Source organism: Larus michahellis, chromosome 1 (genome assembly GCF_964199755.1).
Source record: "Larus michahellis chromosome 1, bLarMic1.1, whole genome shotgun sequence".
Taxonomy (NCBI): Eukaryota; Metazoa; Chordata; class Aves; order Charadriiformes; family Laridae; genus Larus; species Larus michahellis.
Window position 1 is genome coordinate 16046419 of NC_133896.1, and position 13508 is coordinate 16059926.

The 13508-nt window shown below is 37.2% G+C and overlaps 1 protein-coding gene across 1 annotated transcript in view; it reads left to right on the plus strand.

The window, feature by feature from the left end:
- Window positions 1–6693, plus strand: part of PRKAR2B (protein kinase cAMP-dependent type II regulatory subunit beta) — a 93949-nt gene extending 87256 nt beyond the window's left edge. Inside the window, exons 7-11 of the mRNA XM_074579433.1 lie at window positions 1197–1298; window positions 1833–1907; window positions 2674–2739; window positions 2910–3048; window positions 4529–6693. Of these exons, the coding sequence (XP_074435534.1) occupies window positions 1197–1298; window positions 1833–1907; window positions 2674–2739; window positions 2910–3048; window positions 4529–4662 (516 nt within the window). The 3' untranslated portion in view covers window positions 4663–6693. The remainder of the gene's footprint in view (window positions 1–1196; window positions 1299–1832; window positions 1908–2673; window positions 2740–2909; window positions 3049–4528) is intronic.
- Window positions 6694–13508: the final 6815 nt, after the last annotated feature.

A 13508-nucleotide genomic window follows, 5' to 3' on the forward strand; every position in this document is an offset into this window, starting at 1 on the left:
ATAAGTTGCACTGATATGCTATATCAGCATTTAAAAAAATAATAATTTCAGAATGTTTAATTTTAAAACTTCTGAGATCTCACAACACAATACTGTCTTTTTCCAGACCTGCAGAAGCAAACCCGAGGCTTAAGAAAACACTGAGTTTTTTAAAAAATCATTTTGTTTTACTCTATTTTAATGATAACTTCACAAATTGCAAACCACTTGACAATTACTTAGGCACATATATAAAATGTTTTTCCACATTTTATAGGAAATGCTTTTGGGTCCAGAGTAAAATTCAAATATGAGGTTATTTACCAGTGTTACACTATCTGGATCTTTGACAACAGTCATAGAATTTACCAAGAGTAAAACTGTGATAGACATCTTCAAGATGTACATGTCAATCTAATGACTGATCCTAAGATAACGTTTTCCTGTTGAAGTGAAACTCATGGGTTTTTACCAACTTAATCCATATGACTTTTGGGATCCTGGCAGAGTTTGGGACACTGTAAGAATGGGCTTGAATTGTATTGGGTTGTATTGGCCAGCAAGTCCAACCTGTAGCTGTCGAGGCTTGCAAAGCATTTCATCTTTGTCACCAGGACACAGTCATATGGAGTTAAGAGAAGAAAACAGCATACGTATAGTTTTTCCATCTGTCTGCTTCGCTTGGATTGCCAAATACTAAGGAATATCCAGTTGGCTGTTTAGGGCAGCAATGAGTCTTGTTCTGCTGCAACAGCAGAAAGTGAGCTCTGACCCAAGGCCCAGACCCATGTATTTTGGTTTTATTTGTATAATAATATAAAAACTACTTTGAGTACATATTTATATATATGGGATCTCAGGATAATGAATAAACTATGTAAATTAAATATTTAAATATTGAGGATTTCTTAAATAAATTACCCACACGGCGTTCATTGTGAAGCCAGCCTGTTTAAGGTCAACTGTGTTCTCTACCGAGGGGCAGAGAAGCTTTTCACAACGTGAATCAGATCAGGAGCTTAACTTTAGAAGCTCTTGATTGACCTCTAGAGGAATCTTTCTCAACTGACTGTATGGGGAGACTAGCCGGCTAGTTTGACAGCTACAGTGAGTGACTAAAATTGGGTAATATGAACATATTCAGCCATTTCTAAAGTATTTTCTACCACACACGTATCTTTTCTTAATAAACTTTCTTTTTCTCTTTGTGTTTACAGGACAGGGTAACTTTCCGAAGAATCATTGTAAAAAATAATGCCAAAAAGAGAAGAATGTATGAAAATTTCATTGAGTCATTGCCATTCCTTAAATCTTTAGAAGTAAGATTTCTACTGCATTATTTTAGTGGCTGTATCAGAGGTACCTGATAAGATTCTGCTTTTGCAGAGTTTAAATTCGGTATTAAAATTTTCTCAACGTTATTTTGGAGAAAGACCATATTTTTGATATTTCTAAATTTTCAGGATAAAAAACTGTTGTTAATACTGTTGGGTCTTTTTAACTACATATTTTTAACCTTTACAATGACTTAGGGAATTTAAAAATATTCTCATTTAATAGCTGTATTTTTACATGCATGCCTTTCTGAAAATAATTTTTTGAACGTGGGATATATAGACTTCTTACAAAAATGGAAGCTCTGTCAAAACATCTAGCTGTTAAGACTTTTACATACCCTCTGAAACATTATTCAGCAGTTCTTCCTTTTTTTAATGATTATCAAAACAGGAAAATAAAGATAGACTATTCTGTGCAAAGACTGATGAAAAGAAATGTGAAAGGGCTTTCTAAATATAATATTGTAACATTAACATTAACCAAATATTTCTAACATTTTCTTTTTTGAAATGAAGGTATCTGAGCGATTAAAAGTGGTTGATGTGATTGGCACCAAAGTGTACAAAGATGGAGAACAAATCATTGCTCAGGTACAGTTTATTTCTAGTTTTAGTTTTTCTTTTCCAATAGGTAACAGCTATCATGTTATCTATAGATAATACATACTTTTAAACTATGTTTTTCTTTGTTAAACAAAACAAAAACAATCTTGCATCTAAAAGATGTGATTATTTTGTTTCAGAACCTAATTTTTCACTTATGGTACTTTGAAAAATATCCTTCTTTGTTGGTATGAATAAAAAGGAGTCGACATTTTTAGTATACTTAGAAATTCAAACTATGTAAAAGAATGATGGCTCGCAGTAAGGAGTGCTGAAGACTTACCTTGGTTTTGTTGTTCAAATATGATAATCGTTTGAAGAAGAATCCAGAAGTAAACTCTTCAGGGTAGGCAACTGAGATTGTCTTGCCCCAAAATAATTATTAGATATCAGATAGCCCTTAGAGGCTTTTTATACTGGAAACTCTGTAAGGGAAGTAATTTGGAAGGAATACAAAGGTGGAGAAACAGAAGGAAGGATTCTAAAATCTTCCCGAACATGGTTTTTCTTTGCTTTTTGTATAAGGCACAGTCAGCTGTGTCTTTCCATGAAAAGGCCTTACTGTCAGTTCTGTATAGATGTTTTTATCATTATGTGCCTTGAGTATGGTTTTCACATTAAAAGTGATTTCTTTTGCAACAGGTATCAAAAAGATGAGCTCCAAGGCACTGGCTGCAAATATTTTAATGTTACCATAAAACGAAAATGGAAATTTCACATTTCCTTTACTCACTTCATTTTTTTTCTTCTACAGGGTGACTTGGCTGATTCTTTCTTCATTGTGGAATCTGGAGAAGTAAGGATTATAATGACAAGGAAGGTAAACATCCCTATAACACAGAGTTTTATTTTTTTTAAATCCTGATGTATTCAAAGTGTTAAAACAGTAACTAATAGCTTAGTAAACAAAACTAAATTTGCTCATTAAATACTGAGTTCAGCAAATCTCTCTCACATTCTGTCTCTCTCTTTTTTTACCTGATGTTCCAGGGTAAACAAGATGTAGAAGAGAATGGAGCAGTTGAAATAGCTCGATGCTCAAGAGGACAATATTTTGGAGAACTCGCTCTTGTAACTAACAAACCACGAGCCGCTTCTGCATTTGCTCTTGGCACTGTCAAATGTTTAGGTATTGTTCAGTAATATTTTATATCTAACATAAAATTATACATAATCTATCTGGTTGTTTTTATTGTGAACTCTGTCTTTCTCCAGAATATAAGATTTAATTACATTTACACAAATTAGACTGTTTAAGTACATTGTCTATTACTGTGCATTCCTGTTTACATTACTTGTCTGCAAAAATTATTTGCAATTGATAACTGGTGTTAAACACAAATTCTCCAACGTGTCTCTGATCGCCTAGAAGTAAAAATTGTTTCAGGACAGCACAGAGAGTATTGCTGCAAACCATTTATAGCTATCAGATAAATGTCTAATACTCTGCAGAAAGGTAAAGTATTTCTTCTCTCAGTAGACTGACTCTTATCAAAGAAATAACTGTGGTAAAAATCCCGTCCCATTTTATCACCATGACTTAAGCTTTAACAAACTCTTTGTCTTCACCAGCTGTTAATTTAATCATTCCATCCCAATGTAGCCTCAGGCACTGGAAAAGCAAAGACCGTAGGAGTCGTGCTCTCAGACAACCCTTCACATCCATTGCTTTTCATGGTCTAATGGTTAGCTCCTAAAAAGTTCTGTCTAATTATAGGAAAACTGTAAACTGCAAAGACAGATTTGCCATTCTTGAATGACAGCTTGATTACCAACCCAGAAACCAAAAAGCTTCTCACTTACTTATGAAGATATTAGTTTTTAAATTCCCTATCTCCAAACACACAGAGATGATCAGGCAATAAAGATCAAAGATGACAGAGAGGAAAGAATAAGAGGCAGTGGTGAGGAAGAGTGTCATTACCCGGTATGGGTGAGTCACTAAGATCTCTGGCACTTCCCAGATAGCTGAGATCTAGAACTTTTCTTAAGAGCTAAGGCACTACAGGCCATCAGGTTGGAAGCTCCTTGAAGTGTGAAGTTTCCTCCCTGGCCTATTGGCTAGAAGATAACATTATGTGATCAGGTGATGAAAATATTCTTGTTGGCTACGTGCTGACATTGCATGTGAATTACTGTCTACAACTTTTCGTACATTTGCTGGGAAATAAGTATCTATCACAATTTCCACTGTGGGTGGAAGCAATTAAAAGTATCAAGCAAATATGCTAAGTTAGACCCCAAATACGGCCAACAATATCAGCAAAGGATGTGGTTTTTTTTGAAATCGCAAGGGTCTTAAAACTGTATTCTGTGGAGGAATCCAGGCCCCTCCAGACTTCTTTGGCAGCTCTTGGGTGACATAAATCTTAAAATGAAAATACTTTCAAAATACGAAATGCAGCAAATTCTAAGTTTGTTTATGAAGTTTCAAGACAGCAATGTGTTCGTTTATCTTGATTTTGCGATGGTAAGTGGTTCTTTTCTGTGCGAACGAAGTATATGCCTCGATAGTACCTGTCTTGTTATTTAAAATTTTACATTGTAATGTCATAAACACCAAGACGAACGTGTTATATTCTTTCTCTTTCTCTCCCCTTTTATCTTAGTTATGGATGTGCAGGCATTTGAAAGGCTTTTGGGACCTTGTAAGGAAATTCTGAAAAGGAACATTGCAAACTATGAAGAGCAGCTAGTTGCTCTGTTTGGAACAAACATGGACATTGCCGATCCCAGTGCATGAACTAAACATAGGAGCAACAAGATCTGTTACGAGAACATAGCACAGTAGTGGTTAGTCCACTGAGAAATTGTCTCTCTTCCTATAGATGCCAAGCATTTTCCGTGATTTTAAGAGTGGGTTTGGGGCTATTTTTTGGACTTATTACAGTGGAAATACTAATAAATAAATTGGGAATTTAATAAATGATGGGCTTGATTTTTGAAAGTGCTTAGCACTGATGGTTCCATCTGGCATTAAGACGACCCGTAGTAGCACAGCACCTTTGAAAATCAAGTCCTTTAACACAGCATTTCCTTAAGGAGTAGATTTCAAAAAACCCACGTGCGATGAACTTGTTAAACCAGCTTCTGTTCTTCAAAAAGGTTACAACTTTTCTGGAAAGACTGTTAGTTTGAATGTGATATGTTGAAAGTATTAGTGCACACAAAGTGTTTATATGTATTAATACAGAAGATATAAAGTAGATATTACTTTCTGACTATTACAGTTGTCATGATTTTATGTTGCATTTATCACAGATGTAGTGAATCACAAGACTAATCGTAAGATAAAGCATGACAATGCATTTTGTGTAACGCTCATGACCCAAATCTGATTTTTAACATTTTGTAATTTGTTTTAAAGTCCTCTTTGTTTAATATATCATGTTTCAGCACGACATTGTAATATCTTATGCAATTTAGAGGACTTGTATATTTTTGCAATAAACTGCATTTTTTATTAGTTACATGTATTCTGTACAGTCTAGAGTGAGAAGAGCTGACAAATTAACCTTAATGCTTTAAAAGCAAAGGCATAGGTCATTGTCACGTTCTGCCTAATCATACATAACCTATATTGTTTTCCTTCTCCCTTGTTTTATATTTATGCATTTTGTCTTCTCTATCTATGCTTGTTATCTAGTTAGGTTTTTTAGATCTCACCTTTTTTATCTGTTAAATCTTTCACCTATTTCAAATGAAATGATCTCTGTATATCTCTCTTCTTGCAGTCTAATCTTAGCTATCGAAGACCAAATTCAATTACTGAAGTCATTGATATTGAAAGCCATGCTAAACTAAGCTTGTCCTTGAAAAAATCCTTATCAGGAAGTACAAAAATATTTTCAATTTGAAAGATCAATATTTCAGAAGCTTTGCACAAGTGTGGAAAGTACGTCATTGTTAAAGCTATAACTGTCCTGCTTTCAAAAACCTGTAGGTGATCATCAAATAATATCTTTTTAGCCAAAATAGCATGGGATATCTTCTGAGACTGAGGAGAGAGAATATCATCTTAATTAGGAGCACAAGGCTCATTGCTTACAAGGGTCTGTGACTGGAAATTTCAGGCACAGTCCAATTTTAATACTGCTTACTGACCTGTCTGTTGATGTACATGGAAAGCTAGTGCACATAGTGGCGACTGGCAGTAGTTCTGCCAAAATGGTACTACTGTAGGAAGGCTGCTTGCGCCTGGTTTCAAACACCTGAATTATAACATCTTTCCTTCTTAGGTAATGACTTTTCTAATGCCATATATTTGTGTATGTTGATGTCGTTATTATCCTATAGTTAGTGATATGTTCTGACAGTTTATATAATCATACCATATGAAAGTATGATTATATAATATGATAACAACATATAATTTATATCATACAGTATGGTATAAATTATAAGTCAGATTCCTAACAAAATACAATCTGAGCAAAACTTACAAATGACTTTTTTTTTTTTAACCTAGAAACCTGGTATGAATAATTGCACATATGATAACTTGCCTTTCTACTTTTGATTTACGGAAAAAAAGAGAAGCTTGTTATACTAGAAGGAAATATCAGGTAACCAAAATCTACACTCTTGCCATTCTGTATGCTTAATCTCTAAAAGCTACCTATATTTTGCACTAGCTTGATGTGATTAAGAAAAATGCTAGAAATTACTTGTATGGCAGTAAACTACAATCAAGGCCATAAATGCCAGTCATAATATTTTCAATATTGTTGGTTATATTTAAAGTTTCCTTACAATAAACGACACTTTTATATATAAAAATCTATGTTTGTTGATATTGCTGTGTTTTAATTCCATTATCATAAAGTTACAAGTGACCTATTTATATTCATTTATTAAAACATACATAATTCTTAAAACTTTCATGTTGGATTTTTCATAAATGATGTTATGCGGGCGCTCTGTCTACTCACAAAAGACAACATGTTGGTGTGGTAATTGTCATAGCTACTTTGTATTTGACGATTTGCTTGTAGCTTTTAGCTGGGAAAAATCTGCGAAGCGACAAATTTAAGATAATCACAGATTTTGGATTTTCTGAGTCCCAAAGTACTGCTTCATGTTGCAGAAGTTTTATTGTGTTGCTCTTGGGGACTGGATGGTTTCTGGAATTTTCTTTGTTGCTGAATTCAGGGGGGTTTAAGTAACAGTAATTAATTGTGGCTTTGTAAGTTTCATCCAAATCATTATACCCTTCATCAGTCAGCACTTGGGATTTCTCCTGAATCTGTTCATATCTACACTTCAAACATGCCAGTCTTCCTGTCACAAATGTGGCAAGTGTTCATCCTAAGGAGGAAATCATACCAAGTCACTGATTTTTAATGACCTTTCAAAAAAAGGTAGAGAGCTCTAATAATTTTAAACAATACTATGTCTTGTTTACCTTATGAGACTGTCTGTCTCCATACTTAGATTACCTGATGCTTCTGTTAGTAAAGATTTTTATCATCCTTGTTTGTAGTCAGGTCACTAAAGGAACGGGACATTGGCAATTACTTGGCACGTGCCTATTTGTTTCTCTCCTGTCATCCCCAACCTCACCAGCAATTTATAATTCTGCAGATTATTTAAATGAATTTGACAGATGACTGAATTCTAAAGAGGAAAAAAAAATTTAAAAAAATGCTCCAATGAAGTCTGTTGAAAATATGCCCCGCTGGGTGAGGAGAGAAAAGCCTGAGAGAAATCTTGTACGAGAACGACACTCACGGGCTCACATGTTACTAAGCAAAAGAGAATCCATATGGCAGCAAATGTTTACAAATGCCTTAATCATGGGAAAAAAATTAACTGCAGCCCTAAGTCAATCCCAAGACACAAACCCTGAGGAAAGGAAGCCTCCTTGGGCCTAGTGCTGATGCCATCACTTTTTAAATGTCATAAGATTTCATTCAAGTTCATCTGGAATAAACACTTCTGAAATCATTCCCTTCTGGATCTCCTGTTGAGGTCCAGAAGTGGCTGATTGGGGAAGCCTTGGGGCAAAGCTGTGAAGAGCATTGTGAAGCTGTCTGCAACCTAAACCACTGTCACTCCATCTTCTTTCCTTGTGTCGTCTTTTGTATTCAGTAAAGACTGTTCTGTGCCTTGCTGGAAGGGTGGGTTTGGTTTTAGTAGTTTTGCTTTGTTTGAAATGTTTGGTGCTTTAAGCTTTCTATAAAGCGACTCTGGGATCAGTTACGTCATGATTTGTGTCATTTTGTAGTTTATGGCACACTTTCCATGGCAAGCATTATTGTTTTTCAATATCAAAAGTTCCCAGATGTGCAAAATCAGTATCTGCTGGTCATCCTTCACAGACCTGGCACATCAAATTCCTAGTCGCCTTTTTTCAGACTCTTGCTGCATGTGACAGCTTTTGCTGAACAAAGTGCTTTGCTGAAAGTGAGTTTGCCACAGCATGGACATTCTTACATGCCCTTGCTAAAGTTTTTGTGTTAGTTCAAAGCTTTTTTTATCCATTCATACCTGTGATGGTTATATGTGTGTATTTTTTTTTTTTTGGAGTTTCTAAGATACTTTCCTGTGTCTGTAGTCATCAAATAAGTATTTCTGCAGTTTTCTCTGAGGAATTCCCTCTTTGTATGCTGAATATGTACAGATCTGTGCTGCTGACTGTCTTAAAAAATTTAGGATCATTTTCAAATCATTCAGAGAGATGGATTTCCTTCAGCTATGTACCAAGGCTGTTTCCAAGTTCTGAATCTACTTTTTGACTCAGACAGATGCTTAGCAGCCGGGACGCTCTCACTTCATGGACTGAAAGGAAGCTGAATAATCTTGGTAGGATATGAAAAGCCTGAAGAAAATTACATTTTAACATTGTCTTTTCCTTCATCCCCATTTCTCTCTTTCCTTCTAAGTTACCGCTTTTCTGACAGCCAGGTGAAGAGCCAGTGGCAGTAGGAGAATGTAAGGCAAGTGGAGTGGCTGGGTCCGTGCTGGGACACAGATGGTTGACTGGGAAGCAGCTCTCTCTTCCCTGTCCCCTTTGTCCCATCCCTGCCCCTTCTACGATGGCAAATCAAGCTGAGCCGGAGCGCAGTAGTGGCGTTGCCATGGCTGTGTGAATGCCGTGGGTAGGGATGTGTTTCTTCCTTAGAACTGGTAGAGGTATACGTATGTATAGGGGAACAGGGAAGAGACAAAGGCCAAACTATTAGATAAAAGAAACTGTGCCCAGTCAAAATGGTGTAAAAAAACTCTGACACAAGGTTATACTAGGCCATTGTGACAGTATCTGCTGACTCAACTTTTTCTTATTGAGGTAAATTAAATTAGGAAGGCCTAAAAATAGCATCATGGCATAGTATGAATACTTTGTCCTATCTTCTTTGAAGGTATTGAATTATTTCAGCTGAGCACCTGTGAAGTTTTGGGAAAGGATAGTGCTCTGTGGAGGACTAATTCCCTGGTGGCCGAGCGAGCCTCTGGGACCTGCTCCCCCACATCGCTGAAGATGCTGGAAACTCAGTTCTTATAAATGTCTTATTTCAAAAAAGACATCCAACTCTCAGCAAGCTATATCTTCTTTTTCTTTTTGTTGCTTTGTGACTTGTCAGGTGGTTAAGCAGCCTTAGCTTCACTGTCCCTCTAGTTTTTGGCTGCATCTGTATGGTTACATCTATCATGGGAAATTTTATGTGCCTGAGACTATTTGCTAGTTTTGAGGCATTGAATGGCCAACATTCATACTATTTTCCAGTATTTGTGTGGGCTCATTTATAAGTGGTATTATAAACTTTTTTCCCAGCATTCCATATGGGGTGGCCATAAACAGATGGTCAACTGAGAATGGCCCTTGGCCTGTGGTAGCTCCCAAACCATAACCAAAAATTACTTGCTATTGGCCCACGCATAAACTATGCCAGGGCTATTCTTAAAAAAATTACAGTACAGATGATTGTATTCCAGTGCCCAGGAACACTCCCTGGCATTTTAGTTTACCAACCAGCAACCGTGCTGGTACCAACCAGCATAGTAACCTACAAATCATCTGTAGTCCCTTCTTGACCTGTTTTTCTGCAAACTTCAACCCGAGATAGAGAGTTTTCTTTTTTATTGCTCTTCTGGATTGTTTCTTCATATGTCAGGTCTTTTTTCTTCCCTTACACTATAGTCATTTTTTGTCTTGCTCTATCTTTGTAGGCAATAAAAGTTTAGCTAAAACTGGAATCTGTGCCATAATGACATGAAATAAATTTCTCATTAATTCCTGACCTGTCTTGAAAGGAAAAAAAAACAAAACCAAAACAAAACCAAAAAACTCTCTGGCCTGTTATGTGTTCTGTTTCTCACCAAGATAAACCAGAGCAGGAGGCAAGTGAAGTTTCCCTTCTAGCACTCAAGAAAAATGATCTTTCTGGGGAGCAACAAACCCTCTGTTCCTCTGCTCTACGTTCCCAACAGCATCCTCTGTGAAGAGATTCAAGAGGTGAAATGGGCGGGTGGGCATGCCTAGAGTTGCCATTAGGAAGGTGGAGAGAGCCAACCACCAGTGCAGCTAGCCATAAAAGGCTGTGAGAAGAGGGGAAAAAGTAGGAATAGCATTATGAGATACAGAACTCATTGTGAAAGGAGAAAACTGATGTGGGAGTGTCTGGTGGAATGGCTGCAGAACGGAAGCCTGCTGCGTTGGGTAAAAGCAGAAGCTCTGGTGAGCAGGGTTGCTCTCGTGTCTGGGGAGTACCTAGTTAATTACTAAAGGTGGATGTCTACATGTGGATGTGAAAGCTCCTGTAGCAGAATTAAAATAATGATATGCTGTATTTCGGAGAGTCAGCAGTAGCAGGTGTGTCGTAAGGGCAGGACAGGACATTGTCTTTGGACAGGGGAGATTAAAAGTAGAGATAGGCACAAACCCAATATATAATACCTGTTTTACTAATATGACTTTGTAATATTACACATTTTTAAAATATACCTTGCAGTTTCTTAACTTTGTGGCTGGCAATTTTAAGAGGTAAATAGCTAGGATGCAAATTTATCTGTATCTTTATTTTGTCTTTGTGTCGTCTCTCCTGCCTCCTGCTTATTTTGTGCTTCTTGGTAGCCGTCTGTAATGTGACAAGAGCTCACAGCTAACACTTCACATTCCACCACCGTATTTTCTACCTCTCTTACAACAGCAGAAGCAACCGAATCAGCAAAGCTGCTAACAATGTCCGCGTTACACAGTATTGATTCATTCTCTGAGCACCCACTCATTTTGGGCATGGAGTAAGGCGAGGTAGGGTGTGTGTGGGGGGAGTAATGATTTAATTAAAGACTAGGCATGCAGAGCAAGGAGTATGGCATTGACATAATCTTAGTTCTAAAAGGTAGAAGATATATATTTGACTTCAACGAAGGGGGTTAGTAAGTTAAGCTTTGAGACAGTTTTATGTGTCCTGCTGCCATCAACTGCATGCATTATTGTCTTTTTACTCATTTTCTTTTACATCCTTACTGAGTAAATGTTAATTTACCGTATGCAAAGGAGAAAAGGTATATTTGGAAATAAGAAGGCTGTTACATGTCTGGTTTTAGACTCTCAAAACAATTCAGACACTCATCTTTACAAGATTTTAATCTCAGTCCTAGGTAGGATTCATATTTTTGTGCTTTCTGGGTATGTCATAGATGGTAAGTGTGATATCGAGGCTTTAATTCAGGAGCAGTGTTTACTTGTCTCAACCTGTACCTGGAATCTGGGCCAGTGGATCTCAGAGAACTGGGCTTCACATCTAACACTCACGCATAAGGTCTTGTAAAGAACTGTGAACCTTTACAGCAAATAGATTTAATATTTAGTTTGGGAAAAATGCTTTTCCTTTTGGGGAGAAAAAGTACATAGTGGGGTGGAGATATGCTCCAAAACAAGGGAGGAACCTTTCGGGCGACGGTCTTTTTCTGAAGAATCTGATGGGGCCTGAGACAGGATTTTTTATCTTCTGTGGCCGCTTGATCTGGCCTCTGCGCCCTCCATCTCCCACGCTGCGGCAGACGAAGCTCTCGGAAGAGTAAACTGTGAGTTTTACCTTACAAGTGGCTGTACAGCCCCTTTGCAGAATGGAGACATCTGCACGTACAGGTCTTCTGCCAAGCCACCATCTGCAAATGCAGCGTTCGCAGTTAAAATGTATTAAAAACCCAAGAAGTTTGGGTCTCTCTCCAAAGAGCCTAAAGGCTGCTTAGATGTGTAAGGGAGATCAAAAGAGAAAGGGGAAGGAACACAGCTTTAAAGTTAATTTTATTGTGTAAAAAAAATGATTCCTGGTTTACCAGTTTTCAGTTTATTAAAAAAATTATTTTAGAGAGAGGATGCCATGAAGGCTTTCTTTATATAAAGATGTATCCATTGTTTAGGAAAAGCCTGAATTCTAAATATAGGAAAAATCTGAGCTTGTGGGATGTAGGATTAGACAGTTGATAAGCTGTCCAGTCGCTTAATAGTTGAATCTCAACATTAATTTTCAGATTTTTCCTGGAGGCATTTGCTCAAGTAATTCCTTGTGTTTTCAAACTGGGAAAATGATTTGTAAAGGGTTGGTTTGTTAGGTGATTAAGCACAGAAGATTTTTAGTTAAATTCCATGGGATTGGGTTTTCTACTCCTTTTACTTCTTTTAAGCTAAACTTGCACATAAACATATAAAAATTAATAATTTCCAATTCACACTGCAGAAGACATTGAATGGTTTTGAAATTAATGTCTCTCTCCAAGCAGTGCCTATAGATGGCAATGACTTTACTAACAGGCAAACTATTACTTCTTGGAAAAGCCAAATCTTAAATTGATGTGCCGGTGACATCAGTGTGTTTTGATGCTAAGTGCAATTTCGGTGTGCGGCATTTAGTTTTCCTTTCCTTTTCAGCCGCGTTACCCTTGTAGACCTGTGGAAACAATAAAACCAGCATTCCCTCTAGTGGCCACGAACTGCGTGTTTCATGGGACATGGAGCTCGAGCAGAGCTCTAAGTACGGAACAATTTCTATTTAAATTGTAATAGTTAACTTTTGGGTTTGCTTATTTTCTTGCAGAGCTATGTTGGCGTGCCTGAAAGTCAGAACTGTTGTAGATACCAAATTACAACAAAAGCTCTGGTATATGGTTTAGGACACGCGTACACGATTGAAAGCAGGGTGAGGAAGAAAAGCTTTTCTTGGAAAAGATCCCAACAGTTGCAAAACCTTGAAACTCTCCATCAGTTTCTAAAATCCTATTGATTGTTTCTGAATTGTGCATGTATTTGGTTTGTATTGGATTATGCATGGTAGTGTATTTTATGGTCAGGATTTGGCTTCGGGACTCAGTTCTCTGCAATCTCCCGGAATTCGGGTGTGAGTGGGCAAATCTCCTAGTATCTCCAGTCTCACTTCTCTGTCAGTAAAACAGAAGGAAAGTTGAAACAAACCAGCTTGTTTATTTTGGCGATCAATGTATGGGAATGTCTGGGAGCCACTAATGGACTTATAAACCTGTATGGATTAAAAATAATATATTATTTTTTCCTCACAAACTCCTCCTTTGGACCGAGGCCGACACCGCTGTCTCTCTTGATGGCAGAGGGCCGGCGCCGGAGCTGCT